Source organism: Mustela putorius, unplaced genomic scaffold, assembly GCF_011764305.1.
Source record: "Mustela putorius furo isolate JIRA1106 unplaced genomic scaffold, ASM1176430v1.1 tig00001451_pilon_pilon_pilon, whole genome shotgun sequence".
Lineage (NCBI taxonomy): Eukaryota > Metazoa > Chordata > Mammalia > Carnivora > Mustelidae > Mustela > Mustela putorius.
Window position 1 is genome coordinate 1,666,789 of NW_025421748.1, and position 27,661 is coordinate 1,694,449.

General features: G+C 49.3%; 1 protein-coding gene across 6 annotated transcripts in view; it reads right to left on the bottom strand.

Moving 5' to 3' along the window:
• The window catches only part of MPZL1 (myelin protein zero like 1), a 53,371-nt gene extending 26,554 nt beyond the window's left edge, over window positions 1-26,817 (bottom strand). For 5 of the 6 annotated variants that reach the window (XR_006608882.1, XR_006608881.1, XR_006608883.1 and 2 more), the window contains exon 1: window positions 26,562-26,817. Coding sequence is in view for 2 of the 6 variants with exons in the window: in XM_045087789.1 (XP_044943724.1) it covers window positions 26,562-26,802 (241 nt within the window). In the remaining 4 variants the exon portion in view is untranslated. Of the gene's footprint in view, window positions 1-12,317; window positions 12,364-26,561 lie in introns of those variants that run through there. The other variant, XR_006608884.1, reaches the window with a different exon arrangement.
• Between the last annotated feature and the right edge of the window lie 844 nt (window positions 26,818-27,661).

Below are 27,661 nucleotides of genomic sequence, written 5' to 3' on the forward strand. Positions count from 1 at the left end.
AAAATCTTAAAAAACAAAAACAAAAACAAAAAACATTGGCTTTGTAAACTGAAAGCACACACGTACACTCCTCTGTATTTAATTTTTCATAATAAAAATTGTCTTTTTAAAGAAAGGAAGACAACAGTAGCTAATAAGCGATTTACTTTTTAAATTCCAGAATGTGGGATCCCTGGGTGGCTCTGCTGAGCGTATGCCTTCAGCTCAGGTCATGATCCCAGATTCCTGGGATGAGGTCCCATGTTGGGCTCCCTGCTCAGTGGGGAGCCTGTGTCTCCGTCTGCCTGCCGCTCCCCCTGCTTGTGCTCTCTTTCTCCCTCTCTCTTGCAAATAAATAAAATCTTTTTTTTTTTTTTAAAGATTTTTTTATCCATTTGAAAGACAGAGAGTGTACAAGCAGGGGTAGTGCAGAGGGAGAGAAAGAAGCAGACTCTGCACTGAGCAGAGAGCCTCATGTGGGGCTCCATCCCAGGACCCTGAGATCACGACCTGAGCCAAAGACAGATGCCCAACCATCTGAGCCACCCAGACGCCCCATAAATAAATAAAATCTTTAAAAAAAGAAAAAAAAAAAAAAAGCTTTTCACATGTCAGGAACACACTCCTCTACACTGTCTGCAGTTATGCTCCAGGCCTCAATCTAAAAGTGACTTCCTGCCGGCGCCTGCCCACACTCTGCGCCCTGTGCTCCTGGCATCTGGCCTGGCCGGGCCCCGCAACGGCCCCTCACATATCTGCTGGAGCGACCCGCTGTCTGTAGCCAGGAGAGAAGGGACTGCATCCACCTGGTTCATCATCATGGTCTTGTCCCCTCACAAATGCCCATGTTAAGGTGTTCAACAAACGTTTGTTTGAAAAAGGAAGGAAAGAAGGACAGAGAGAGAGAAAAACAAGACCTGCCAACTAAACCAGCTACAGAGAGCACACTCGCTGCACAACAATGCCCTGAGGGTAAGGCCCCAGTGCTCGCAGGGTTGCTGGGGGCTGGGTTAGGACACTGAGGGCGATCTTGGAGGAAGCTTACACAGGGTTCAAGAGTCTTCCTCCAATCTAGATGAGGGAATCCCAAAGGAGGCTCACCTTTTGAAATGTTCAATAAGAAAGGGGTATGTACTACTTTTAGACCCCAACTAGACAAGCAACCTTGAAAAAGAAAAACAAAACTGAAGGCATCACAATTCCGGACTTCAAGTTACATGACAGAGCTGTAGTGATCAAACCAGCATGGGAGCGACACAGAAACGCACAGATCAATGAACAGAGAGCTCAGAATGAAACCCCACAATCACATGGCCAATCAACGCACAACAGGAAGAGTATGTGACGGGGAAAAGTCTCTTCAACAAACAGTGTTGGGAAAACTGGTCAGCTGCATGCAGAAGAATGACATGAGACCACTTTCTCACACCACACACAAAAATAAACTCAAAATGGGTTAAGGACCTAAATGTAAGACCTGAAACCCTAAAAAAATCCTGGAAGGAGCACAGGCAGAAATTTCTCTGACATCAGCTGTAACAACATCTTTCTAGATAAGTCTCCTAAGGCAATGGGAACAAAAGTAACAATAAACTATTGAAACTACATCAAAATAAAAACCATTTGCACAGTAAAAGAAATAAGCAACAAAACTAAAAGATAACCTACTGAGTGTCATTTGCAAATGACATGTCTGATAAAGGGTTAGTATCCAAAATATATTAACAACTGTTACAAGAATACCACAAAGAAACCCCACAAACAATCCAATAAAAAATGGACAGAAGAGGGGCGCCTGGGTGGCTCAGTGGGTTAAAGTCTCTGCCTTCGGCTCAGGTCATGGTCCCAGGGTCCGGGGATCGAGCCCCGCATTGGGCTCTCTGCTTAGCAGGGAGCCTGCTTCCCCCTTTCTATCTGCCTGTTTCTCTGCCTACTTGTGATCTCTGTCAAATTAAAAACAAAAAACAAAAAAACCCCAAATGGACGGAACAGATATCTCGTTAAAGAAGATCTCCAGATGGCCAACAGACACATGAAAAAGATGCCCCACATCACTCATCATCAGGGAAATGCAAATCAAAACTACAATGAGATATCACCTCACACTTGTCAGAATGGTTAACATTAAAAAAAAAAAAAAAGAAAGAAAGAAGTGTTGGTGAGGATGTGGAGAAAGGGGAACCCTCGTGCACTGTTGGTGGGAATGCAAACTGGCGCAACCCTGTGGGAAACAGTATGGAGGCTCCTCAAAAAAGTTGAACACTGAACTATCATATATTCTAGTAACTCCATTACTGGGTATTTACCTCAAAAAAATTCAGAGGGATACATGCTCCCCTGTGTTTACTGTAGCATTACTTACAATAGATACATTATGGAAGCAACCTAAGTGTCCATCAGTAGACGAATGGATAAAGATGTAGTATGTATAATACAATGGAATATTACTTGGCCATAAAAAGGAATGAAATCTTGCCCTTTATAAAACATGACTAGATCCAGAGAGTATTATGCTAAGTAAAATAAGCCAGTGAGAGAAAGATATGACTTCACTCACACGTGGAATTTAAGAATCAAAACTAACGGGGGGAAAAGAGAGACAAACCAAGAAGGAGACTGTTAACTACGGAGAACAAACTGATGGTCACCAGCGGGCCGGAGGGTGTGGGGACAGAGGAAGCAGGTGAAGGTGTCAAGAGTACACTCACCACGGTGAGCACTGAGTAGTGTGCAGAACTGCTAGTCACTGTCTTGTAACCCTGACACTAACCAACACTGGATGCTAAGCATACCGGAATTTAAAAAAAAAAAAACAAACAAACCTTTATCTCAGAGAAAATAATGATAAAAGAAGGTCTGTGCACTTTCACAAACACACAGGATCACTGAACTCCTCTGAGCCACTCCTTCCACTCACAAGCAATGTCCAGCTGGCCACATCTCTATCTTTAACATTTTTTGCACCAACAAAGGTCTTTCTGTTTCTCAAATGGGAGGCATTCAAAAGGTCCTGAATCAGGCCAGTCATTAACTAATCATATGACTCCTTAAAGCCCTAGTATTTCTTCTCTGCCCTCCTCTATGTATGGACTGTTCATCCTCTCTCCTGCTGCCGCTTTTCTTTTGTCCGTCAGCGGCTCATTCTTTCAAACCACACAGGGACTCAGCCTCTGCCCTGTAAGGACTGACCATCTCCTGGAGAATGAACAAGTATCTGCAGGCTGTGGCCAGGGCATGGCGCTGGCCCCCCAGGTTGCGCCCAGTCCCAGTGCAGACTTGGCATAGTGCAGGGCCTCCATCAAAGGCCAAAACGGGGCACCCAGGCAGCTCAGTCAGAGAAGCCACTGCCTTTGGTTCAGGTCATGATCTTCGAGTCCCAGGATCGAGTCCTACGTCGGGCTCCTTGCTCAGTGGGAAGCCCTCTCCCTGCTTCTCCCTCTGCCTGCTGCTCCCCTACTTGTGGTCTCTGTCAAATAAATAAATAAATCTTTAAAAAATTTTTTAAATTAATTTTTAAAAGGCCAAATGTCCAGTCAAGCAATCAACACAAATGCCGTGACCACAGCCAACCCGAACTGCATCCCCACATCAGGTGTCCCAGCTTTATCAGTTCTTAGCAAACGGATAAAAGTGAAAAATCAGATCATGTCACTTCCAATAGATTCTAGGACTAAAGAGCTCTGTGTAAAGGACACACGGAAGCCTCCGGGGGGCCCATCTTACGATGAAAAAATAACACTCTCATGTAGTTTATATTTCTCATGTGCTGAAACGGCTTATATAATTTCATGCAAACAGGAGACCACTGTACTTAAATCTATCTTTCTGAGCACTCAGATCTTCTCAGAAGGTCTACATTATTTTAGAAGATACCTGAACCATGATTTAATCCAAATCAGAAAAAAAAAACCCACAAAGTATTACAGCCAACAACAGAACATGTGACTTGGAGAAAAATATGCCTGTGGTCAGTGACAAGAAGGGCATTCCTCACCTCCAAAATAAGGCAATAAGGGTGCAACGAGAAAACCACCATTTACTGAGTGCTTCTTATGGGTAAAGCATTACTGAACTAGGGGACATTTAGTATTTTTCAACAACCCTGTTGGGTGTTATCTACTGGACAGAAGTTCAGAGAGAGGCCAAGGAACTTGCCCAAATCACTTATCCGGCCAATGCGGAGCCAAAAGTTGACTCTCGGATATTCTTACCCCAAAGCACCACTCTCTTCAATATGCTGATTATCAAGCTCTAACTGAATCTTTTATTCAAATAAAACGTGGGCTCTTATGTATAAAGATGTATAAAGAAGACAGAGGGAGTTTTCACATACAAGTCAGAATAATAAATAAGGCCCAGAACTACAAGACCGCGCAGTGGTCCTGGGCCTTGGCTGCACAGTGGAATCACCTAGAGAGCTTTAAGAGGTACTGATGCCTACCGAAACTACTGAAACGCTCCGCTTGGCAATGATGGATACAAGGCACTATGCACTTGTCCAAGCCCACAGAAGGTACAACATCAGAGTGAACCCTAATGGAAATCATGGATCACAGGTGGTTATGATCTATCAGGGCAGGTTTATCGATTGTAACAAGTGCATCACGCTGGCGGGGAGGTGGACAACGACAGAGGCCACGCACGTCTGGGACGATATGGGTATATGGCACACGGATATATAAACTTTCTCTCAATTTTGCTATGAAAAACAGTCTATGAAAGGCAAATGCTGGTGTCCACATCCACCTCTAGCCCCAGGAACTGTGATTTAATTGGAAAGGGGTGTGGCCTGGGCTCCAGGGTTTTTAAAAAGCCCTCAGGTGATTCTCAACTGGTAACCGCTGAGCTATCAGGCTCCACTTCTGTCCTGCAGTACGGTAAGAATGTGCCGGAAGCACATGAGCCAAACCTTGCCTGGCATCTGGCTGAGTGTAGGTACAGGTATGTTCAACTGTAAAACTCTATTAGAGTATACACACAGACGGGAACTTCTTAAAAATGACTAGGGCGGTGCACTACTGTATTCTTAATCACACACAAGTTTAAATGTATACACAGAAATTACAAAAATCTGCTTTACTCAGAAGAATGCGTTAGCTGCTGGAATTAAGGTGGCAGTGGTCTCAGGTCCCCAAATTATTCCTGTGACTTCATATCTATGTATATTGTCCTTTTATTATTATTCTAATCATTAAAAATGAACTTTAGGAAAGGGGCTCCTGGGTTGCTCAAGAGTTAAGCCTCTGCCTTCGGCTCTGGTTGTGATCTCAGGGTCCTGGGATCGAGTCCCACATCGGACTCTCTGCTCAGAGGGGAGCCTGGTTCTCCCTCTCTCTCTACCCCTGCTTGTGTTTCCTCACCCGCTATGTCTCTGTCAAATAAATAAAATCTTAAAAAACCAAACAAACAACAATTTTAGTGGAAAAACAGAAATGTACGTCGAGTGTTGAGAAGCCCTGAAGCAGAGGAGCCAGAAAGCCCCAGGAGTCCGAGAGCCTGGAAACTGCTGTCCTGCTGGGTTCTGAAGCGGACTACAGAGCTGTAAGACCAGAGTCTGTCCCAGGGCAGTGGAAAGCTAGAAAACAGACTAGCCACATTTTTAACCACACAGGGGAAGTGAATCAAACAGAGAAGGAAATACTAAACCCTCTTCTAGAGCTATGAGCACTCTCACAGCTGTGTTTGCTCCCTGGTTATCCTTTGGGCAGAGTCTTCATTAAAATGCAAATTCACCCATGTCAACTGAAAATCCAGTTTCACAGCTGCCCCATTACTGCGCCAGGCCCATAGTCCTCCGCACGGCACAGGACTTTGCAAAGTCACACCACCCTTTCCTGCTTTCCACGGGTGAGGGCTTGTCTCCAGGGAGCGGGTATGGGCTTGCTCTCACTTCCCTCAACAGGCCATGCAGATGGCCCAGCTTCAGGGCACACGGCACGCAGACATACAGAGCTGGGGCGGAGGCCGTCTAAAATCACACAGAATCTCAAGAATCCACCCAAACGGGACTTTGGTAAAATCTTCCCTGATCTGACTACCTCTTCTCTTCTGCCCTGCTACTCTGTATTTCTTGTACGTCTCTCTGACTGCTGACTATTGAGGTCACACCTTTCAAGTGAGAGGCAAAACCTTTTTGGTCCTTGTACAGCCATTACCTCGAGAACACCCCCCAGACTCAAAACCCTTGGGGGTGCAGTTACATCTTACCTGGCCTTCGTGGGCCCAACACAGGGTACTTCCTCATGGCCACAAAGCTCTCAAAGAACATTTCAGGAGGAAACAAACTGATAACCGCTGAATTTTTAGGATTCCTATAACACAAACTTATCATTTAGGTATTACTTCATTTTTTTTCCCCTAAATAAACTGAAGAATCCAACTTGCCCTTAAATGGATACTTAACGTCAGTCAACATGATTGATCAGCAGCCCCCTGGCACTGCCAGAAAGAGTTCAGAGTACAGGTGTTCCCCCTTACAAAGAAAATAAAATATGAGAGAGAATGGAAAACGTCTGCCCCTTCCCCCACCATCCTGCTGAGATGCTGGCTTTGTTAGAATCAAATAACAACAAAGATAATAAAAATGTAAAAGATAATTTAAAAAAAGGCTAGTATCAATTAAACAACTCATCTGTTGAATAGCCAACGAGGGCTAGCTAGTTCTGTGGGTGATGCAGTCTCGTCAGACACTCTACCTGAACCCACACATGCAGGAATGTGTACAACAAACTCTGAGCGCCAGCAGCTCTGGGGGGTCTGGGCACAAGGCAGGACCCAGGAACATGGTCCTCCAAACAGGGATCACACGCTCCCAGGCCTGTACTCCCCTTCCTGCCCGTTTCACTGGCATCTTCCCTAAGAAGCTCCTACAAAAGCATCTCCTTAGAGTAGCAAAGAGACCGCCCGCAGTTACTGAAAGCTGAGTCTGAAGAACCGATGGGTCAGGGAGTGTTTCCCAGACGATGCACCTGGGGTCCAGCCGGCAGGCGGAGAAGAGCCGACACAGAGGGACAGGAAGAGCGTTTCGCAGAGAGAAAGGGGATGGTGTTCACCAACACTTTAGGTTATGTGAGGGATATTTTTAAAGATTTGATTTATTCATTTAACAGAGAGGGAGAGCAGCAGGCTCCCTGCCGAGCCAGAGCGGATATGGAATGTGATTCCAGGGTCCTGGGATCGCCACGTGAGCGGAAGGCAGCTGCCTGACCAACTGAGCCACTGAGGCATTGTGAGGGATATTTTTAAAAAACTAAGTAGTGTAGATACCTAATTTCTTTGAAAGAAGTACGTCTGTCCTATGGCAGCCACAAGCTCCTTGAAGTTGTTTTGTTTTTAAAGATTTACTTGAGAGACGTGAGAGACAGAGAACACGAGTGGGGGCGTTGGGGAGAGAGGGGGGCAGAGGGAGAGGCAGAACCAGACTCCCCGCAAAGCAGGTGCAGGACCCTGGGATCATGACCTCAGCCTAAAGCGGGTGCTAAACCCACTGAGCCAGCCATGCACCCCGAGTGCTGGATTTCTTTATGGAGTAATGAAAGTGTTCTAAAATTAGGTAGTAATGATAGCCAAACTACTCTTGTGACTATACTAAAAACCACTGAACTTTACACTTTAAAGGGGCGAATTCTATAGTAGGTGAATTACGTAAAACCACTGTTTAAAAAGAGCGAGCTGGTGAACAACATGTTTGGGATGTGAACAACTTACAGGTTTGCTCCCGTCTTCGTAGAACATCTCTGGAGAGAGACACCGGGAGCTATCATCAGCTTCCTCAGCAAGGACTCTGGAGACAGGGAGGTTGTTTACCACGGACTCTCTTTTTCAACCCAACTATGCCAATACAGCAGTATGCAATTCTTTTTATTAGAAGTGAAATGAAATTAGAAAATGTTTGTAATAGACTAGTTCCTGGGGCGCCTGGGTGGCTCAGTTGCGGGGTATCTGCCTTCAGCTCAGGTCATGATCCCAGGATCCTGGGATCGAGCCCCGCATCAGGCTCCCTGCTCAGCGGGAGGCCTGCTTCTCCCTCTCCCACTCCCCCTGCTTGTGCTCCCTCTCTTGCTGTGTCTCTCTCTGCCAAATAAATAAATAAAATCTTAAAAAAAAAAAAACACACACACACACAAAAAAACAAATCACAGACCAGTTCCTTCCCCTAGCTCTGTGTAAAACGATACCCTTGGAGGCTGCAGATGGTGATGAGCGCTACAACTCGCCGGAAGAACAGGAAAACCAGCAACTCTCCGCACGGTTCCATCCGGTTCCATTAATTTTCCTCCCTGGTCTTCTCTTTGTATCTCGGGGGCTCTCTGACACACAAATTTTCTGTGCCTCTTTTATTTGGAGACCCAAAGTAAATAAATTATCTCCTTAATAGATCAAATTCCCAAACTTGGAAAAAACAAATCAAGGGACACCCAGGGTTTCAGTGGGGAGAGGGGGCTGGTTCTCTGCCTGCCTGCCAGTCCCCCTGCTTCTGCAGTCTCTCTCTCTGTCTCACTAACAAATAAATAAACAAATAAAACCTTAAAACCAAAAATAAAAAACCGAACACCCACAAACCAAAAACCCATTTTTAAAAAATTCTGTGATAGACTCTTCCTCTACCAGATGTTGTATTTTAGAGAAAAATAAGAATAATAAATGGCTCTTCACTTAGGAATAATTTTCAGAATAAGTGACCCTTAGAAGAAAGCTTGGAAACACCACTTCCTATATGCTTTCCCCAAAATTTCCATCCGAGTGGACTACCACTGCCCCACAAAAGCCATTCTCTCCTTTTCAGCAGCGGCCACGGCACTAGTCCAGAAACAGGCTTCCAGGACAGGCCACAGAACCCCAGCTCACTCTCCCCTGAGGCAGAAGGAAACAGCCCTGCTTGGTGACGTTCTCCCCTCCAGTTAATTCCACAGCACTCAGCTGGTCCCTTCCCTGGGAGAGCTCTGCACGGCTCCTCTTACTGGACAAGCTGCGTCATCTACTCTCTTCTGTTACCGTGGCAATGCTCCCCACCCCTCACTGAAGCGACAGGGGCCCACTGCTTTATGAGGCTTGGGGGGCATTAATACAAGCTCATCTCCACAGCCTGCCATGCCACACCACGCCACGCCACGCCACGCCACGTCCTTCCAAAGCTGGGTCCAGGTCACGGTTCTGACAGTTTATCTGTCTCCCCATCTCGCCCCAGCGCCCACATCTCTCCCATGGCGAACTCCTAACCCTGTCCCCAACACAATACACCCCGCAATGACATCATGCTTTGTGCACGCTACTCTCTCTGTCTAGAATGCCAACTCCACCAACCCACTCGCTCAGCGTGGGCCAACGCCTACTTTTCCGTAAACGCAGGGCCAAGACGATCACATCTGTAAAGTCTCCCCTAACGTGGTTCAGATTGCGGATATTGGTCCTGAAGTTTAAATGAAGTTATGCTGAGAAGACATAAAGTTATAAAAATTAGCATATTTCATCAATTCTAAGATGTCATTGATGATAAGACACATTATTTTACGTGCCACTGGCAAGTAAAAATGCTGATTCTAACTCACCAACTGTTGTAAGGCATATCCCAATGTCAGAGACAGTGAAATATGAAAAACTGTCTTAAAATTAAAGATAATGCAGCAAACCACAAGTCTTGAAGGTAAAGATGCTGTTTTCCATTGGCCTGTTAATGTGTCTTTTGATAATTGTTTCTCTCCCAGGCCTTCGGCATCTAAAAGTCTGAGTTTTATTCACCTTTCATCCCGCCTCCTAACAGACCAGAACCTAAAACCCAAGATATGCACAGTAAAATAAGAGTCCTACTTATTAAATTTAAAAATGAAAAAAATCAAGCATCTACTTAATAGAATACAAAAAGATATCATAAAACTTAAAAATCATTAATGACAAAAAATTAGACTTTAAAAAAAGCTTCTTTGCCTATAATGATCAAGGGAATACCAATTATTTCAGCATCAGGGTTATTAACCTAAACATATAAGGCATGTTAAATATTTCCAATGTTTTTAAAAGACACAGAGGACATGTGTCCACGGTTCCAAATACATTATTTTTGTTTTTTTTTTAAGATTTTATTTATTTATTTGACAGGCAGAGATCACAAGCAGGGAAAGAGGCAGGCAGAGAGAGAGGAGAAAGCAGGCTCCCCACTGAGCAGAGCCTGATGCGGGGCTCGATCCCATGACCCTGAGATCATGACCTGAGCCGAAGGCAGAGGCTTAACCCACTGAGCCACCCAGGCGCCTCCCAAATACATTCTCAACATCAGAGTTTGCAGAATCTTCCATTTGCAGTAATAGATTAACGTGATACGGTATTTACTTTAGTCCCTGGACATTTCTGCCCCATAATGTATATAAAGATAACCACTTAGAATTATATTTGTGAGGGCACCTGGGTGGCTCAGTGAGTTAAGCCTCTGCCTTCGGCTCAGGTCATCATCTCAGGGTCCTGGGATCCAGCCCCGCATCGAGCTCCCTGCTCAGTGGGGAGCCTGCTTCCTCCTCTCTCTGTGCCTGTCTCTCTGCCTCATTATTACCTCTCTCTGACAAATAAATAAATAAAATCTTTTAAAACATATATATATATACACACACATACATACAGATATATACACATTTGTAATGGAGTCTGATGTTTGCCAACAGCTTCCAAGCTGTCCCACATCCCTGCCCCTAGGCCAGCTGTTAAAGTCCAGGTAATTCCGCCTGTGGGTCAGGCAGGAAGTTCCAACCAAACCCTGGCCCAAGGCTCACATGGGAGCCCACGCCCTAGCCCCACCATTTTATCTCAGTAAAAGTAAAGCCAGTCCCCTCTCCCTGTTCGTTTAAGCCACTTTTGAACGAGCCTGGGAAGCCCGCCCTGCTCTTCCCAGCGAGCCTCAGACCCCTCAGACCGCTGAGCAGTCCCTTCCCTACCCTCTTACTGCAAACAACTGAGACATCTTTGTTCCCACATCTGAACCAGATACTGTGGGGATGGGAGTGCCCACATCCATACTTCTTCTGATTTCACTCCCAATTAAAAGGAAACAAACTCTGGGATGCCTGGGTGGCTCAGTTGGTTGCACGACTGCTTTCGGCTCAGGTCATGATCCCGGAGTCCCAGGATGGAGTCCCAGGATCGAGTCCCGCATCTGGCTCTCAGCTCCTTGGGGAGTCTGCTTCTCCCTCTGAACTTCTCCTCGCTCGTGTTTTTTCTCACTGCCTCTCTCTCAAATAAATAAAATCTTAAAAAAAAAAAAAAAAAAAAAAAAGGAAACAATCTCAATGAACGACGTTCACTTGCTGTTGTAAGGCGTCCATGAAGGGGACCCCTGTGAGGGCTCGTCTGTGAACTTGCTTCCGAGGGATGTGGCCGGCGCACCTCCAGTGTACGTGCACGTTCCTACCGAACTCCGGGGCTTCATTGCGTCCCACTTTCTAATGGATCGTATTTGTTTACAGATCACAAGTTGGGCCCCTCGTAAGGTACTTTGTGAAGGGACCTCACAACTGCTGCTGAAAAGCTACCAGCATGCTTCTGCGCTGCTGTGGAAGCCAGAGGGCTGCAGGAAATCGCAATGATGCGTAACCTGGGGCAAAGACCCCTTTGGGTCTCAGCTGCCTTTTTTTTTTTAATTTTTAAAAGATATTATTTATTTATTTGAGAGAGAGAGAGAGAGAAAGACAGCCTATGAGCAGGGGTGAGGGGCAGAGGGAGGGAAGGTGAAGCAAGATCCTCACTGAGCAGGGAGCCCTACACAGAACTCCATTCCAGGACCCTGGGATCACGAGCTGAAGGCAGACACTTTGAGCCACCCAGGCACCCCTCAGCTTCTTCTACGATAAATATGTTCTAATAATAGTGTCTACCTCACAGGGTTGTTACAAGCGTGAAATGAGTTAATGTCCCACTAACGGGCTGTAAAGGGCTGAGAGGAATGCCTGGCCCACGGTCAGCTCCCCACGTGCCTCCGATAAAGAAATGAGCAGTCGCAATACCATTTAGGAATGTTTGTGCAATGTAATGCTTCTGGGCTCTAAAAGGTACCTATCAAAACAGACGATAGCTGTCCTTCCTGAAAAACTGCTGCATTAGTAAGGGGTCCAGAAATGTTGGTCCCATTTATTTCACGCACCTCTGCTCTCTCCAAGCGGACTCTAAGCACCTTGAATGCAGGGGCACATGGGTGGCTCAGTGGGTTAAGCATGTCCGCCTTTGGCTCAGGTCCTGATCCAGGGTCCCAATACCGAGTCCCACGCTGGGCTCCCAGCTCAGCGGAGAGCCTGCTTCTCCCTCTGCCCCCTGCTCATGCTCTCTCTCAAATAAAACCTTAAGAAAAAAATAGGCACCTTGAGTGCAGACATCGGTCACTCCCACCATCTTCACTGTACATGCCACAGAGGAAGTGTCGCCCCTCAGCTGCAGACGGCGACGCCAGTGGGCCGGCCGGCTTCTGGATGGTAACCGTGCTAGAAGGAGAGGCCAGGAAGGCCGCCCAGCCCACCTCTGTGAGATCCATCTGTTTTTCTCAAAACAGAAGGCATTCTAATCTGTAATAAAGACTGCTCAGCAATTGTTCATGCAGAGTCCAGAGACAGAGGCCAAGTTAACCAGGATCAGAACACTGGAAAGTAAAACAGTACGGCTTGACTACAGGAAACAAGAGGCATCGTTACGTTTATTTACTTATACTCTGCTTACTTATATGAAGGAGTCGATGCTGCTTACTATAAATACAGATAAATATAGGTACTAAATAAAATATGGAAATCGGAGAAAATGTAAGTTAAAATAAAGGATCAATGTCGGGGTAGAAGAACAGAACACAGATGGGCAGAAACAAGGCTTCTCCTGCCCAGTGTTCTATGAGAGATTTCTCAGGTACCTTCTGCAGGTAGGGTCCGCTGAGTAATGCAAGGGGCATGTCGCCAGGAAAAACTTAGAGTAGTAAATAGTAAATTTTATAAAGCAAGCCCTCCAGACACCCTTAAAAAAAAGTAAGTAAAAAAGCTAGCAACATGACACATGGCAAATTCAAAGAAAGCGGTCCTGTAAGGGGCCCAGACACAGGTGTCCAAGCACAAAGTCAAACCAAGGATAAAACAGGGAACCACTACAGAAGTAAACGGGCTGCCTATCACTTCAACAACCCTTTCCAAGTATCGCTTCCCTGAACTAGGCTGCTGACAGAAGTTGTTCGATGAAACGTTTCCGTTACGTTCTTTGCCAGCGTAGTCTGTGTTGATGATCAAAGGCAGACCACATTCGTAACAGATCAAAGAACAGAGCAGGTTGTAAACACTGGGGCGGCAAATTCAAGCTGCCTGTGGCCATCTCACCCACAGGTGGAGGTGAGCGACAGGCAGGCCCCTTGAAAGCAACAACGGCACTTTTCTTAGCAGCTCCGGGAATGCTCCGGAACAAAGTACGGATGACTGGTCATGCTGCCAACTCTAGCACACAGAGTGCAGGCAATACATTCTTGGCCCAGAAATTTCCCATGGTGAATTTCGGCCGCATCGTCTGAGGGGCCCAAGCCCGCCGTGGGGAAGGGCCTGGTACCTGGACCAGGAGGGTGAGGGGCCACACTGAGTTGTCCACCAAACTCTGAGTGGATGAGAAGAGACGGCAGGAGCTTCCCCAAGGCTGTAGGCCTCATGGAATACAGTGAAGGGACCGAAGGAAAGGAAGGCAGGAGTTGTGCAAGGGACTGAGCCTAACAACGGACCACAGAGTCCAGGCTGGAGAGGGAGAGACGAGCAGCCAGGAAGTGGCCAACGTAAATGAGAGAGTGGGGAAGTATCAGACATGAGTCCCGGAGAGTACTGAAGTCAGACTCGAAGAAGGAGATTGTGTAGAATAGGGTGAGATTTGGGAGTTGGTGCATTTTTCTGGGTAATGACAAGGTTCAGAAGGACAAGAGGGAGGGGCGCCTGGGTGGCTCAGTAGGTAAAAGCCACTGCCTTCGGCTCAGGTCATGATCTCAGGGTCCTGGGATCGAGCCCGCCATCAGACTTTCTGCTCAGCGGGGAGCCTGCTCCCCCTCCGCCGCCTACTTGTGATCTTTGTCTGTCAAATAAATAAATAAAATCTTCAAAAAAAAAAAGACAAGAGGGCAGGAGAGACAGAATAGCAGATGTTTCTTGCTCTGAGCCCTAAGAAACAACTCCAGAGAGAGCATACACCCGGGGACGCCCTGCAAGTGACGGTGATCAACAGGGATATGACAGAGAACAACTCTACTGCGTTCCCCAGCTCTCCAGCCACTCTGTGGGTTCCCCGAGGCTTTGTGGGGGCGCCAAGGCAGCGCCTATGTGAGGCAACACCTACTGCGAATTGCAAAGCTACCACATTTTTAGAAGGTACATTCATTATACCTTAAAATGTTAGGAAGTTTTCATTTTTATTTTAAAAATTCAGAGAGCTCATGTATTTCAAGACTTTGAACTAATAAACTTTAATAAAGTATAACAATACTTTGCTACATGGTGACCAAAAATACATCCAACAGACATCTACTGGATTCCTCCTCTGTCCTAGGTACTTTTCTGGGTCTTGGTGTAGGTTCACTCTAGTAGGAGGGCCAAGAAAGAAGAGACAGAAGGCAAAAACAGAACACTCTCAGCTACGAACAGCAGGGAGAGTACTACCAAAGGCAAAGGAGATCGGCAAGAGCGGGGTTAGCGGGAACATGCCTGCTGCACTCTGGGTCACACTTGTGTTTACTTCTGTGCATCCTGACTCCTAAGTCCAGTGTTTTTTCCAGGTAACATTAACATAGGAAATATCCTGAAATCTGATAAAAACTCAATTATTTAAAGAAAAACAAAGAGGTCAATGGATTTTGAAATGAGAAGTATCAACAACACTCCGTGTTCATCTGTACAGAATCCGCTCTAAATGACAGGCTCTCGGGGCACCTGGGTGGCTCAGTGGGTTAAAGCCTCTACCTTCGGTTTAGGTCATGATCCCAGGGTCCTGGAATCGAGCCCCGCGTCAGGCTCTCTGCTCAGTGGGGATCCTGCTTCCTCCTCTCTCTCTGCCTCCTTGTGATCTCTTTCAAATAAATAAATAAAATCTTAAAAAAAAAAAATGACCGGCTCTTTGTCTAGGGAAACTCTCAAGATTTAGGACAGTGTACCGTCCAGTCAAGGTTTCTAGGTGGTCTCTCCATGTCTACAGGGTGACGATCAGCACAGTTTAGCACTCTCCAGTGAGAAGCGTGAAGCAGCCAATCCAAGGCACCCCTCAGTTCTATTCCTACTAGTGTGGGAAACAAAGAAATTAAAATTCTTGTCCCCTGCGGCCGGATGACAAATACTGGAGAGAGGCAGAGTAGAACACTCGTCCAGGTAGTCCCCACTGTCTTACCCTTTGCTAAAGGGAAAAACCACCTTAGCTTGACAAGAGGATCCTGGGAGTCTTCTTCAGCCTGTGAAAGTCCTTCTGGACACCTCCCTTTGTGCTCATGTCCCCAGGCCCACGAAGTTTATAACCGGCCCCTCCTCACGGCCCTGGTGCAGCTCTTCCTGCGCAATGGTCCTGTCCCCAGGCTTCAAAACAACCACCCTTTTGCACCCAAGATGTCTCAAGCATTCTTTCTTGGCCCTGGACTCTGAACCCCACCACTTCAAACCACGTCACTGCCCTGGAGAGAAAGCTGTCTCAGACTACTTGGGCTTCATGACCACAGCCATTAGTCACTCGCTGAACGTCCTCTGAGCTGGTCCCATTTTCCCTGGGCAGTCTTGGGAGAGCAGTCCGCCTTGCATGGGGGAAGAAGGTCACCAACCTGACCACTCACCATCCTAGCCCCCAGCATTCATCATGCTCTCCGTGAGGTAGTAAGCCACCAAGCTCTGGCTGGGCATCACGCCCCTGAGGGCTGGGTTAGTTTCCCCTGAGCCCTATCACTGTCAAACCCAGTGTCTGGACTCCCTGCATCTTCAAGTCCCAAGGCCTAGGCGGACCTGCCTTCTTATTTTCACAGCTTTCTGCTCTAAGGTTTATAGTTCCCACCTGGGTTTTGGTTTAACAGTTCACCAGGTATCTACTAAACACTTACCATGTTCTAGACACTGCCCTAAGTGTTGGGAGACCTAGAGATTTCTAAGACACAGTTTCTGCATGTGGAGAGGCAATCCTATAAAAAGTTAATTTCTGGGGCGCCTGCGTGGCTCAGTCGGTTAAGGGTCTGCCTTCACCTCAGGTCATGATCTCAGGTTCCCAGAATCGACCCCCCGTGGGATCGAACCCCCACGGCAGGCTCCCTGCTCAGCGGGAAGTCTGCTTCTCCCTCTGCCTCTGTCCCTTCTCTCAAGCCCCTTGTGCGCTTTCTCTCAAATAAATAAAATCTTTAAAAAATAAACAAAGATAATTTTATGTAAAGTGACAGAGAGGAAGCTCAGACACAGGCTACTTGGCTTTAGCTGGGGGTACCTGCAGATACGAGCGCTGCAGACCGGCTAAGAGTTAGGCAGGTACATAAACACGAAGGGCACCTGGGCAGGAGAGTGCGTGTGTCGTACATAAAACCAGGAGGACAGAACTCGTAACGTGCAGGAACATGCAAATAGCCAACAAAGCGCAAGGAAGGGACGGCAGGGGTTGGGGCAGGACAGGAGTCAAGCCAAGGGCCTGAGCTCATCCTAGAGGGAGCAGGGATGGAGGGTTTGGCACAGGAGTGGCAGGATTACACCTGCCCAGGAACGATCCCTCTGGCAGCAGCTGGGAGGGGAGACCTGAGGGGAACATGCAGCCTCAGGAAACCAATTAGGAGGCTCCTACAGTAGCCCGGACTTCAAATGACCCAAATGACCGGCGCTCATCCAAGCACAATGGAAAGGAAGGGGCCGATTCAGAGACAGAAGGGAAACACTGACTGGCGAGACTGATTTAAATCCATGGCGTGTGAGGGAAAGGGAGGAGTCTGAGATGATGCTCAAGCGCTGGTCTTGGGTGACTGAGGGAAAGGCAAAGGGGACAGCAGGAAACAATGGGGGGGGGTAGAGCGGAGGCTCAGTGTGGGGAACAACAGATATGTGGAGAGAGCTTCCAACATACAAAGTTTGGGGTACGTCTGGACATTGTAATGGACACGGACAGTGGGGAAGAGTCTGCAGTTCAGAGTCATGGAGACCTATTTAGGCGTCACCGTTTACAAACCCTTACTGAATGCCTAGATCTAATGAATATGGGTTTGGTAAAAAGAACAAAAGTGGAGACGATCACCCACGAGGAGCACACGGTGACGCGACCAGAGGGCGGAGCGCAGAACCTATGGGAAACCAACGGTGGGACTTAGCAGACTGGGAGGAGCGATGGGAACCAGAAGTCATGTCACAAAGACAAAGCAAGTAAGATCTGACTTGTTAACAATGTCACGGAAAGCAAAGAAGTCCAGAAAGAAAAGGTCTGGAACAGGTCACTGGATTTGGCAATATCAGATGGCCTTTACCCAAGTGTGGCCACAGTCAGACATCACCGACTTGAGAGGGGAAGAGGAAGTGTTCACGTGGAGAAAAGAACAGAACTGCTTCCCGTCAGGGGAAGTCAGCAACTGGAGATACGGTTTATCTTTTTTAATTCATTACTGTCATGTATCATCTTGGCTTTCAACATTCATCAAACTCATGAAAATGAGGACACTGGTTGACTGTTCCTAATGTCACTAGATAAGGTGGGGAAAGGGACATAGGAGCTCAGGGATTCCAATGCCAAATTCAAGTTCTGAATAAATGGTCAGAAACTTCTCCGTCTATCCTAAAAGAGGCCCTTATCTCCTTTAGCCACAGAGCTGAGACTGCTGAAAACCAAACCCAGAACCTCGTCCTGAGCGTGGCTAAGTGACAAAGCAAACTGAATTCCCAACCACAGGGGACATCTACTGTTAAAGTGAAGACACTGATCAGGAAGGAACAGACCCTGAAAGCTGGGACCTGATGAACGTGGAGCTGCTGAACCCCTGAACACGGAGCAGTCTTCTCTGCCAGGAAAACAACGCCTCTACTCCTGTCCGAGGAGACTACTGGTGCTTTGCCCAAACTGAGGAAACTGGGACGCCCTCTCCTGAGGCAGTCGCCCTGAGGGACACTGCTAATTCTCCTCAGGACCTACTCTGATCCCAGGGTCCTGGGATCGGCCCTGTGCCGGGCTCCCTGCGCAGTGGGAAGTCTGCTTCTCCCTCTCTCTGCTTGTGCTCTCTCTGACAAATAAGTAAGACCTTAAACAAATAGTCATAAAAACAGAAATTTACATCCCCTCAATTCCCAGACTTGAGCCAGTTTACAGACCCAGAACCCCTCAATAATGGGGGAACAGGCCCAAACCACCATCAATTAAGAAAGGAATTTGAATGAAGCCATTTCAGTGGCTTGACTTGATGTACCAAAAACATTTAAAGAACTAAAAATGAATTTTGTAGTTCTTAGTATTTGTAAGAGTAGAAAAAAATGTCAGAGAGCTGATACTGCACAGGCCCACAACCTCTCATCGAAACCCCTTGGTGTCAGATGTGTTTCAGATGTAGAATTTTCCAGATTAAAACAAAAATCAATATAATGCATACACTTTATATCATCTACCAGCCTCAGCAGGGTCCAAGGCAGCATCCCACAATCAAACGCGTGAGTACTTCTGTAGTGAAACACAGGATTAATCACACCAAGTGGGATCATGACTAAAAATAGTCTCTCCTTAGTACAGCTCAAATTTTACAGCCACAGGCGTTTGTTATCAAAAGTAGGGGGAAAGTTTCAGCTTTCAGAGATGTGGGGATTTGAAATCACGGATCAGAGACTGTGGCCCTACGATGTGAAATGAGGACAAGAAATGGGCCCTCAGCATGTTCTGTTCGGAGCTCCGTATACTCGGGCCTGGTTACAGTCGGTACCACCTCTGCTTACGGTCAGGACACGCTCTCTTTTCGCTGCGGTGTAAAACTCAGCAACCCTCACCAGTTCTCCCACTCTCAGTCACTGGGGGGAAAAGAAATTGAACTCTGCAGAGCTGGAAGTGGCTAAGAGCCAGTGCCCACAGGGTACGAGCCCAAGGCTTGACCTCCGGCTCGCGGCGGGCAGCAAGGTGGCCAAGCTTCGGAGCCTCTACTGGGGGGTTAGGGGGCTCGGCAAAGGTGCCAGCAAGGAAGGAGCCTCCCGTGCGAAGACCCAGAGCCTGTGTGGATGTCCTGCGGGGCGAGCCTGCCAGAAGTCTTCGCGTAGACTGACCTGCACAGACTCCAGGGGAGGATGCAACCCAAGCAGAAAGGTAAGGCTCAGTGGCGTGGTCCCTAGGTCATGCCTCCTGACGAGGGGGCAAGGGACCTTTCAGAGCCTAGCGTGGTGTCAGATGCATGGTTAAACGGAGTCATGCGGTGTCCCAGGCAGATCAGTGTAAGAGTGAAAAGAATCTAGAAAAACCACAGCATTACAAATGCTGTGAGGCAGTCGGAGCACTGGGGGCTCAGACTCTGCCGCTAGCAAGGATGCCTCCAACACGGCAGCTGTCTCCACAGCAGGCAGCAGGGGCCCAGCCATCACAGTTCTTGCACAAACGTTACCATGAAGGGAACGATGAAGGGAAGTAGACTGGACACCCCGGGGCAGAATAAAGACTCTCTGAAAACATTTCAGAGATGCCAAAAGCCTCCTAAAAAATGGCTGGACCCTGAAGGAGAAATTCTGCAATATGGCAGAGAGGCTGCATATAGATACTTTGAGTCCCAGCTCTATCCTGTATTAGTTTTTTGTGACCTTGGACAAGTTACACAACCTACCAGATTCTTAGCTTCCTCATCTGTAAAATTCAGAAAAATAGTGATTATTGGGCGCCTGGGTGGCTGGCTTTGGCTTAGGTCATGACCCCAGGCTGCTGGGATTGAGGCCTGCTTCTGCCTCTCCCACTCCCCCTGCTTGTGTTTCCTTGCTCTCTGCATTTCTGTCAAATAAATAAATAAAATCTTTAAAAAAGAAAAACAGTGATTATCACCCAGAATAGTCAATGAGATAAGGCATGTAAGTTGCTTAGTAAAGGCTTAGCACATAGGAAGCACTCAGCCAATGAGGGCAGAGCAACATCAGTAACATGAAACTGGTTTTATATCCAGATTTTTTTTTTTTAAGATTTTATTTATTTGACAGAGATACAGAGAGGGAACACAAGCAGGGGGAGTGGAAGAGGGAGAAGCAGGCTTCCCACTGAGCAGGGAGCCCGATGCGGGCTCGATCCTAGGACCCTGGGACACAACCTGAGCCAAAGGCAGACGCTTAACGACTGAGCCCCCCTGCCAGCCCTATATCCCAATTTCTAAGGGCTAAGAAACAGGAACTATACCTGACAGAAGAGACACACAGGATCCGTATCTGTATCTATACAGGCAGATATAGTATCAGTTAATTAACTCAAAATTTCTCCTTCCTTATATACTCATTCTCTCTCTGCCATTCTTGGCCATTTAGGGGATCTCAAATATTTGCATCTTAACACATTCTTCTCTGAGGAAATGGAGTCCTTTACCAGTGTTTCTGAGCAACACCCTTTGAAGAAGAATATTTAGCAAATATAACCTGGATGTGACTGGAGAGGGAGTAACTGTAAGATACCGTCTGGTACAGGGTCATATAAAGTTCTCCCTGAGGCTTAGTCTATGATACAGCACCTTCGCTTTTTTAGGTGCTATCTAGAAAAAGCACAAGATTATTTTAAAGTGACATAATTCAACACTGTGCTCCTTAATGTTTGACCATTTCTTAATTTTGATAAAAAACATTTTTTTAACGTTTTTAGGCCAGCATTTCTAGATGGAGGGCATGCAATAATATTTTTGAAAAAAGTCTTCCCCAATCAAAGCACATTTTAAAAACTCAGTAGGAAAGATCAGCCATTAATGAAATCCCAGTGTATCCTTTGTAAATTTAAAAAATATCTATTTTGTAATAAAAATAAGTGTTCTAAAGTTTTTTTTTTTTAATTCTGCAAAGTTTTATAACATGTGAATCATATTTTCCTAAACAGGTGAATCATTTTCTTTAAAGTGGTGACTGCCAGGAATTTAATCGGTCTTTACTATTCATTTTCAGTATGTGCATTGTGTAGAATCCAGTCTCCCTACAGCATCCCCAGAATTAAAATGACACAGGGCACCCAACAGGTGTTCATTTAGTGCCTGTGCTCTATAAAAACACAAATCTTCATTTCACGTACTTTTCACATAGATCTCTCTTTCACTTAAGATTCGTCTTTATTTCTTCTTTTGGCAGTCTCTGAGCCTAGTGACTATCCTAGAGTAAGGGTAAAAACAAGTGACAGAATTTTTTTTAAGGGCTAAGTTATTTTTTAACTTTCTTCAAGATTTTATTTATTTATTTATTTATTAGAAAGAGAGAGTACAAGCAAGGAGAGGGATCTGCTGGGGGCAGATCCCAGGACCCTGGGATCATGACCTGAGGTGTAAGGCAGATGCTTAACGACTGAGCCGCCCAGACACCCCTGGAATGTTTGTTTTAGTAACCCAACTGGTAAATAAGAACAAAGCTGAGGGAATTAGTACTGAAATTTGTGGCTTTCTGACTGAAGAAGTAGTGTCTCAAGTCTGAATTTTGTCAACAAGCATCAGATAAAAGTCCTATTGATGAAACACTTGAGGGCTACAACAAACATGATAAAAAAAATTTAAATATATATAATAACTACTAATTCTGAAACCAGTAGTTGAAGTAGTTGAAGAATGTTAATTCATTGCATACATTTCTTTTTTTTTTTTTTTTAAAGATTTTATTTATTCATTTGTCAGAGACAGAGGGAGAGGGGGAGAGAGTGAGCACAGGCAGACAGAATGGCAGGCAGAGGCAGAGGGAGAAGCAGGCTCCCCGCCGAGCAAGGAGCCCGATATGGGACTCGATCCCAGGACGCTGGGATCATGACCTGAGCCGAAGGCAGCTGCTCAACCCACTGAGCCACCAGGTGTCCCTCTTTTTTTTTTTTTTTAAAGATTTTGTTTATTTATTTGACAGACAGAGATCACAAGCAGGCAGAAAGGCAGGCAGAGAGAGAGAGGAGGAAGCAGGTTCCCTGCCGAGCAGAGAGCCCAATGTGGGGCTCGATCGCAGGACCCTGGGATCATGACCTGAGTCTAAGGCAGACGCTTAACGACTGAGCCACCCAGGTGCCCCTCACTGCATACATTTCTGAAGAAATATGAAATGGTATTTAAAGAATGAAAATAACCAGATAATACATAAATTCACACTTGGGAAAAAGATTCCTTTTTTCAAGACACATTTATTGGGTACCCACCATATGCCAGGCTAATTCCTATTTACTTCAAACTACTAACAAACTGTTATGGAGACATACCTGTGCCTCATTGCCCTTTAACAAACATTAGCGTCCATCATATCCACTGTGCTAAGCACTAGGAATATTTCTTTAATAAGTTTTTTCAAAAGATTTTATCTATTTATTTGTCAGCGAGAAAAAGAGCACACGTAGGGGAGCAGCAGGCAGAGGGAGAAGCAGACTCGCTGCCGAGCAAGGAGCCCAACGCAGGACTCAATCCCACCATCTGGGGATCATAACCCAAGCTGAAGGCAGATGCTTAACCGACTGAGCCACCGGTGTCCCAGCACTAAGAATATTTCTATAAATAAGACAAAGACTGTCTCTGTCCTGAATTCTCAGAGAGGAAAAAAGAAAAACCAAGTAGTTACAAATTACAACAAAGAAGAAAACAAAGGACCAGAAAATGACAACTGGGAACTCCTCTGGGCAGGTGGCTGGAAGGAGGCCTCTGGAAAAGCGAAATTATGCCCTTGCGGATGAGGAGGAGACAGCTCCCGGCATTCCGGGGAAAGAGCAGGAAGAGGCGGCAAGAACCGCAGGTGCACGGGAGCAGAGCCGGAAACAAACGTCGAAGAGCAGAAGACGGTGGTGCAGCACAAGGGCAGGCATAAGTGGAAGGCAGAGAGGCAGAAACCAGATCCCGCAGAGCACTGCAGCCCATGGGGAGAAGCTCATGCGCCATTCGGAGTGTAAGGAGAAGCCATTAAGGCTTTTTAACAGGAAAGCAAAATGATCTGATTCCATTTTCATAAAAATCATTCTTGCAGGGGCTCCTGGGGGGCTGTCGTTAGGCCTCTGCCTTCGGCTCAGGTCATGATCTCAGGGTCCTGGGATGGAGCCCCGCGTCCTGCATTGGGCTCTCCACTCAGTGGGAAGCCCGCTTCTCCCACTCCCACTCCCCTGCTTGTGTTTCCTCTTGCTGTGTCTGCACATTTTGCAGATGTGGGGCCTGATGAAGGACCGGGAGGAACTGCAGGTGGACCCTAGGCTCCTGGGCCAAGCAGTAAGGTGAGTGGCAGTGCCGCTTACTGAGGAGGGTGGTGCGGATTTCTGAGATCCAGGCTTCATACACTGTGTGCTCGCTCCCTTCTGCTTTTTACACTTTTTATTTATTTATTTATTTATTTGAGAGAGGGAGAGCGCAAGTAGGCAGAGAGGTGGGGGGTGGGGTGAGCAGAGAGCCTGATGGGGAACTCGATCCCAGGATGGTCCTGGGATCGTGACCTGAGCCGAAGGCAGAGGCTTAACCCACGGAGCCCCCCAGGCGCCCTGTGTGTTCACTCCTACAGATGGGCTGCCAAAGACACGACAATTGGCCAACCCAGTGAACCCTCCTCCTATTTCATTGCTTCTGACACGGTTAACCACTCCCTCTTGCTTAAAACTTCATTCCCTCTTGGGGTGCCTGGGTGGCTCCATGGGGTTAAGCTTCTTTCCTCAGCAGAGCGCCTGCTCCCCCTGCCCTACCTGCCTCTCTGCCTACTTGTGACCTCTCTCTGTCAAATAAATACATAAAATCTTAAGGAAAAAAAAAAAAAACTTCATTCCCTCTTGATTTCTAAGACGCCTCATTCTTTCAGTTCGTGTACTCATCGGACCTCCTTCTCGGTTCCACGTACCCCCGGCTCTGTCCCTGGCTCTCTCTATTTCCTTCAACACACTTGGTGGTGACCTCATCGAAACAATCCACAGCTCTAACTACTAACTACATGATACCTTCCAAATCTGTATTTCCAGCCCGAACTTTCTCACCTCCAGGCCTACCTATCCCACCGTCGTCCGCCCACTTCTATTAGGATGTCTCAGCAGCATCTGGAACTCACCAAACCCGAACGTAACTTCGTCATCACTGCTCCCTCAATCCCACATTCATCTGTGAGAAGCCCCACTTGCCAAAAATGGGCCCAGCCTCCCTAGCCCCGAACCTGAGGATCACCCTTCGCTCAAGCAAATCAACGTGCAAGCCCGATCCAACGTACTTTCTAACGAGCTCACCAGCCTGTCCCCCTTTCACAGCTAGCTCCCAGCTTTAATCCACGTCTCCGGTCTCCTCCGGATTATTAAAGCCTCTGGTTTCTTCCGTCTCTCCACTCCAACCCATCCCTGGCGTCCCCACAGAGAACGAAATCCTTCGTCCAGCCTCACATAGGCAGACTCGGTCCCTAGGGAGTTACTGCCTCTGCTGGCTCTCCCGCCTCAACTGCCCCACCTCCCTCGCCGGGTAACTCCGACCTCCCACCGCAGTGACCGACCCACAGGTCCATTGAGGACCCCGTTTCCTTGCCCCACGCCTACTCAGCGAAGCGTGTCTTCCTCCGGCGCCCCGTCCAGTGTGGGAGGAGGGCCCTCCTCAGGGATCTCGGGGCACACGGCTCTCCACGGGGGTTTCTCAAGTCACCGCCGGTGCTTCTCCCACTGAGGTAAAGTACGGAGGGCAGGGGCTGTCCTTCCCGGAGCACTTCTGGTGCTCAATAAATGTTTGCCGGATAACGGTATCCCGACCGAACTCTGCAAGGTGTTCTACGGAGGTGGACTGCTCTCTGTGCGCCGTCTACGGCCAGAAAAGGGGATTTTGAAGACGAGGGCAAGTTTTTGCCAAGTCTTCCAAAATTAAGCCAGCACGAGCCACTGCTTCATGAGACAGCCTCCTGTCCACCCTCTTCCCCGACTGCGGCGCGGGGCGCGTCCGAGCCGCGAAGCTGCTGTTCTGACCGTCCTCCACAGGACCCCACGAACACCCAGTGTTTCGTCCTGCGGGCGTTGCTCGAGCCCGACGAGACCGCCTGACGAGACCGCCTCAGGGCCGCGCCCTCAGGAGCAGCGCCCGACCCCGCCCGTCGGAGCACAGCACTTCTCATCCCCTCATTTTCAGTCTATTTCCTCACTTGTGGCTTAAAACACAAGGGCTGGGGGCGCCTGGGTGGCTCCGTGGGTCAAGCCTCTGCCTCCCGCTCAGGTCTTCCTGAGGGTCATGGGATCGAGCCCCGCATCGAGCCCCGCATCGGGCTCTCCGCTCGGCGGAGAGCCTGCGTCCCCCTCCCCCTCTGCCAACTTGTGCTCTTCTCTGTCAAATAAGCAAGTAACACTGAAAACCCAGACCCGGTCTCACCCCCCGGGCCGCACTCTGAACCCCTCCTCAGAGGAGACGAGACGGAGCACAGACCTGCGGACCCGCGGAGGCGAGGCGAGGCCTCGGCGCGTCGCCGCCGCCGGGATTTCCACCCCCCCCGAATCCCCCCCCCCAAGACGGCCCCCCCCGGATCGCCCCGCGAACGAGCCCGCCCGGGTCCGGAGACCACAGCAAGGGCCGCCCCGCCGGGAAAGCCCGAGCGCAGACGCTGCCACGCACCCGGCGCTTCGCGAACGAGAGAAACGGGGACGGCGGCGGGTCGGGGCCTGCGGGCGAGCCCGACTCGACCGAACCGCACCTCCGAGGCGAGACCAAACGTTCCCTCAGGCCGACAAAACCGCCCACAAAGGCCCCGCGCAAGGAACCCCGCGACCTGCCGCCGGCGCCCACAGGCGGCGACCGCGCCACCCCGGGCCGCCCGAACCCGAACCCCCGGAGCGGGGCCGGGCCGCCCCCGGGCCACACGCGGGCAGGGCGGGCGGGAGCAAGGCGGGGAGCCCGCCCCTCGCCCCGCAGCCGCAGGCCCCGGGAGCCCCCTCCGCGCCCTCCCCCCTCGGCGCCCCTCCCCCCGCCCCGCCGCGCCCCTCCCCCCGCCCCGCCGTCCCCCCCCACCCCGCCCCGGCCGCGGCACCACTCACACAGCCCGAGCGCCGCCGCCAACAGCGACCACAGCCAGCGCCTGCGGGCAGCGTCTGCCCGCCCCGCCGCGACTCCCGCGGGCGCTGCCATCGTCCCCCGCCGCCGCCGCCGCTGCGCCCCGGGCCGCCGTCCCCACTGCGCTCCGCTCGGCTCCCGACAGCGCCCGGTCCTCGTCGCCGCCCGCGCCCGCGCCCCCGGCCCCTGCGCGCCGCGCGCCCGCCCCCGGCCCCGCCCCCGCGCTCCGCTCACTGGCCTGCGCTGCGCCCGGAGGAGGACGCCATTGGAGGACACCGACTGTCCATCACCCCTCGCCCCCTCCCCGGATCCCCCCCGTCCTCGGGTCTCCCCCCCCACGCCTGGCCCCTTCTCCGCGCGCCGGAGGCCGGGCTCGGGAGGCGCCCGGTTCCCGCCGCCCGGCCTCCGCCCGCTGGGTGTCCGCCTGGGGCCCGCCGGCTCCTCAGCCTCTCGGAGCTCCCGCCCCGCAGACCTCTTGGCAGCCCCCCGGCCGCGGGTCGCGCTCCTGGCGGTCCGCGCTGCGGGTTTCTCCGGGCCCCGAGGAAAAGGCGGCCGTCCGCGCACAAAGGCGGAGGAAACGGGCGCGACGGCGGGACTCGGGCGGCCGCAGGGAGCTCGGCTCCCGCCTTGCCCTGGCGGGGCCCGCCCTCCGCTCCGCTGGGAAGGCGGCGTGCGGCGAGCGGAGAGACCGCGGGCCGGGACGGCGCCTCCATCTTGCCCGAGTCTCCCCAGGGCCCGCTCTCGGCTCTCGGAGCGCCGGGGGCCGGGCACGAGGTCCCCCCGTCGGAGCCGGGCACGGGGTCCCGCCGCCGTCGGAGCCGGGCACGAGGCCCCTTTCGGAGCCGGGCGCTGCTTCCTGGCTTTCCGTTTGCTTGTCCGTCTGCGGACAACGCGCCCCTCGTTTGTCCATGGAAACCGGGTGGGGAAGTTCCCGAGTCTGAAGGGCCTTGGCTGACTCTGCTCACGTCGGTCTCTTGGCCCCGAACAGCGTCTGCCGCTCCCCGTTGCCTAATAAATGCTGGGGATGCTCAGTACCCCCAAAAGGCGCCGCGCGTCAGCGACGGGAGCAGGGCAAGAGCTCAGTGAGTGAAGAAAAGGAAGGATCCAGGCAAGGGTGTGGACCATTAGGACAAGAGAGGGGAAAGAGTATGGTGAGAAAACCCAAATGTAACCTCATTTCAGGGTTTTGTCTATAAAGTCCATTTTAAACAAAGGGACATTTTTGCTGTTTTAGCTTGCTAGCCTTGTAAGCCAACTCATAACTAGCAGTAGTGAGAGAAAACTAAAAAAGCATGACAACCATTTTGCCCTTTTCTTCTCTGTAAGATCCTTATGAAGTGTGTCTGAATGTCACAGGTTGGCTAGAGGACAAATGCGTTAAGTGAATAATTATTATGTGCTGTGGATGTAGAACACCTAGATTTTATTCCCCAAAAGCACACAGGCCTCCAGAGTAGACATACAGGCACTATATCTGTTTAAATGCTTGAAGAGAAGGAGAAACCCAAGGCCAACAGGGACATTGGTGCTCAAGGACACATGTCCTGTTATAGGCTTCTTGGAGGGTGATGA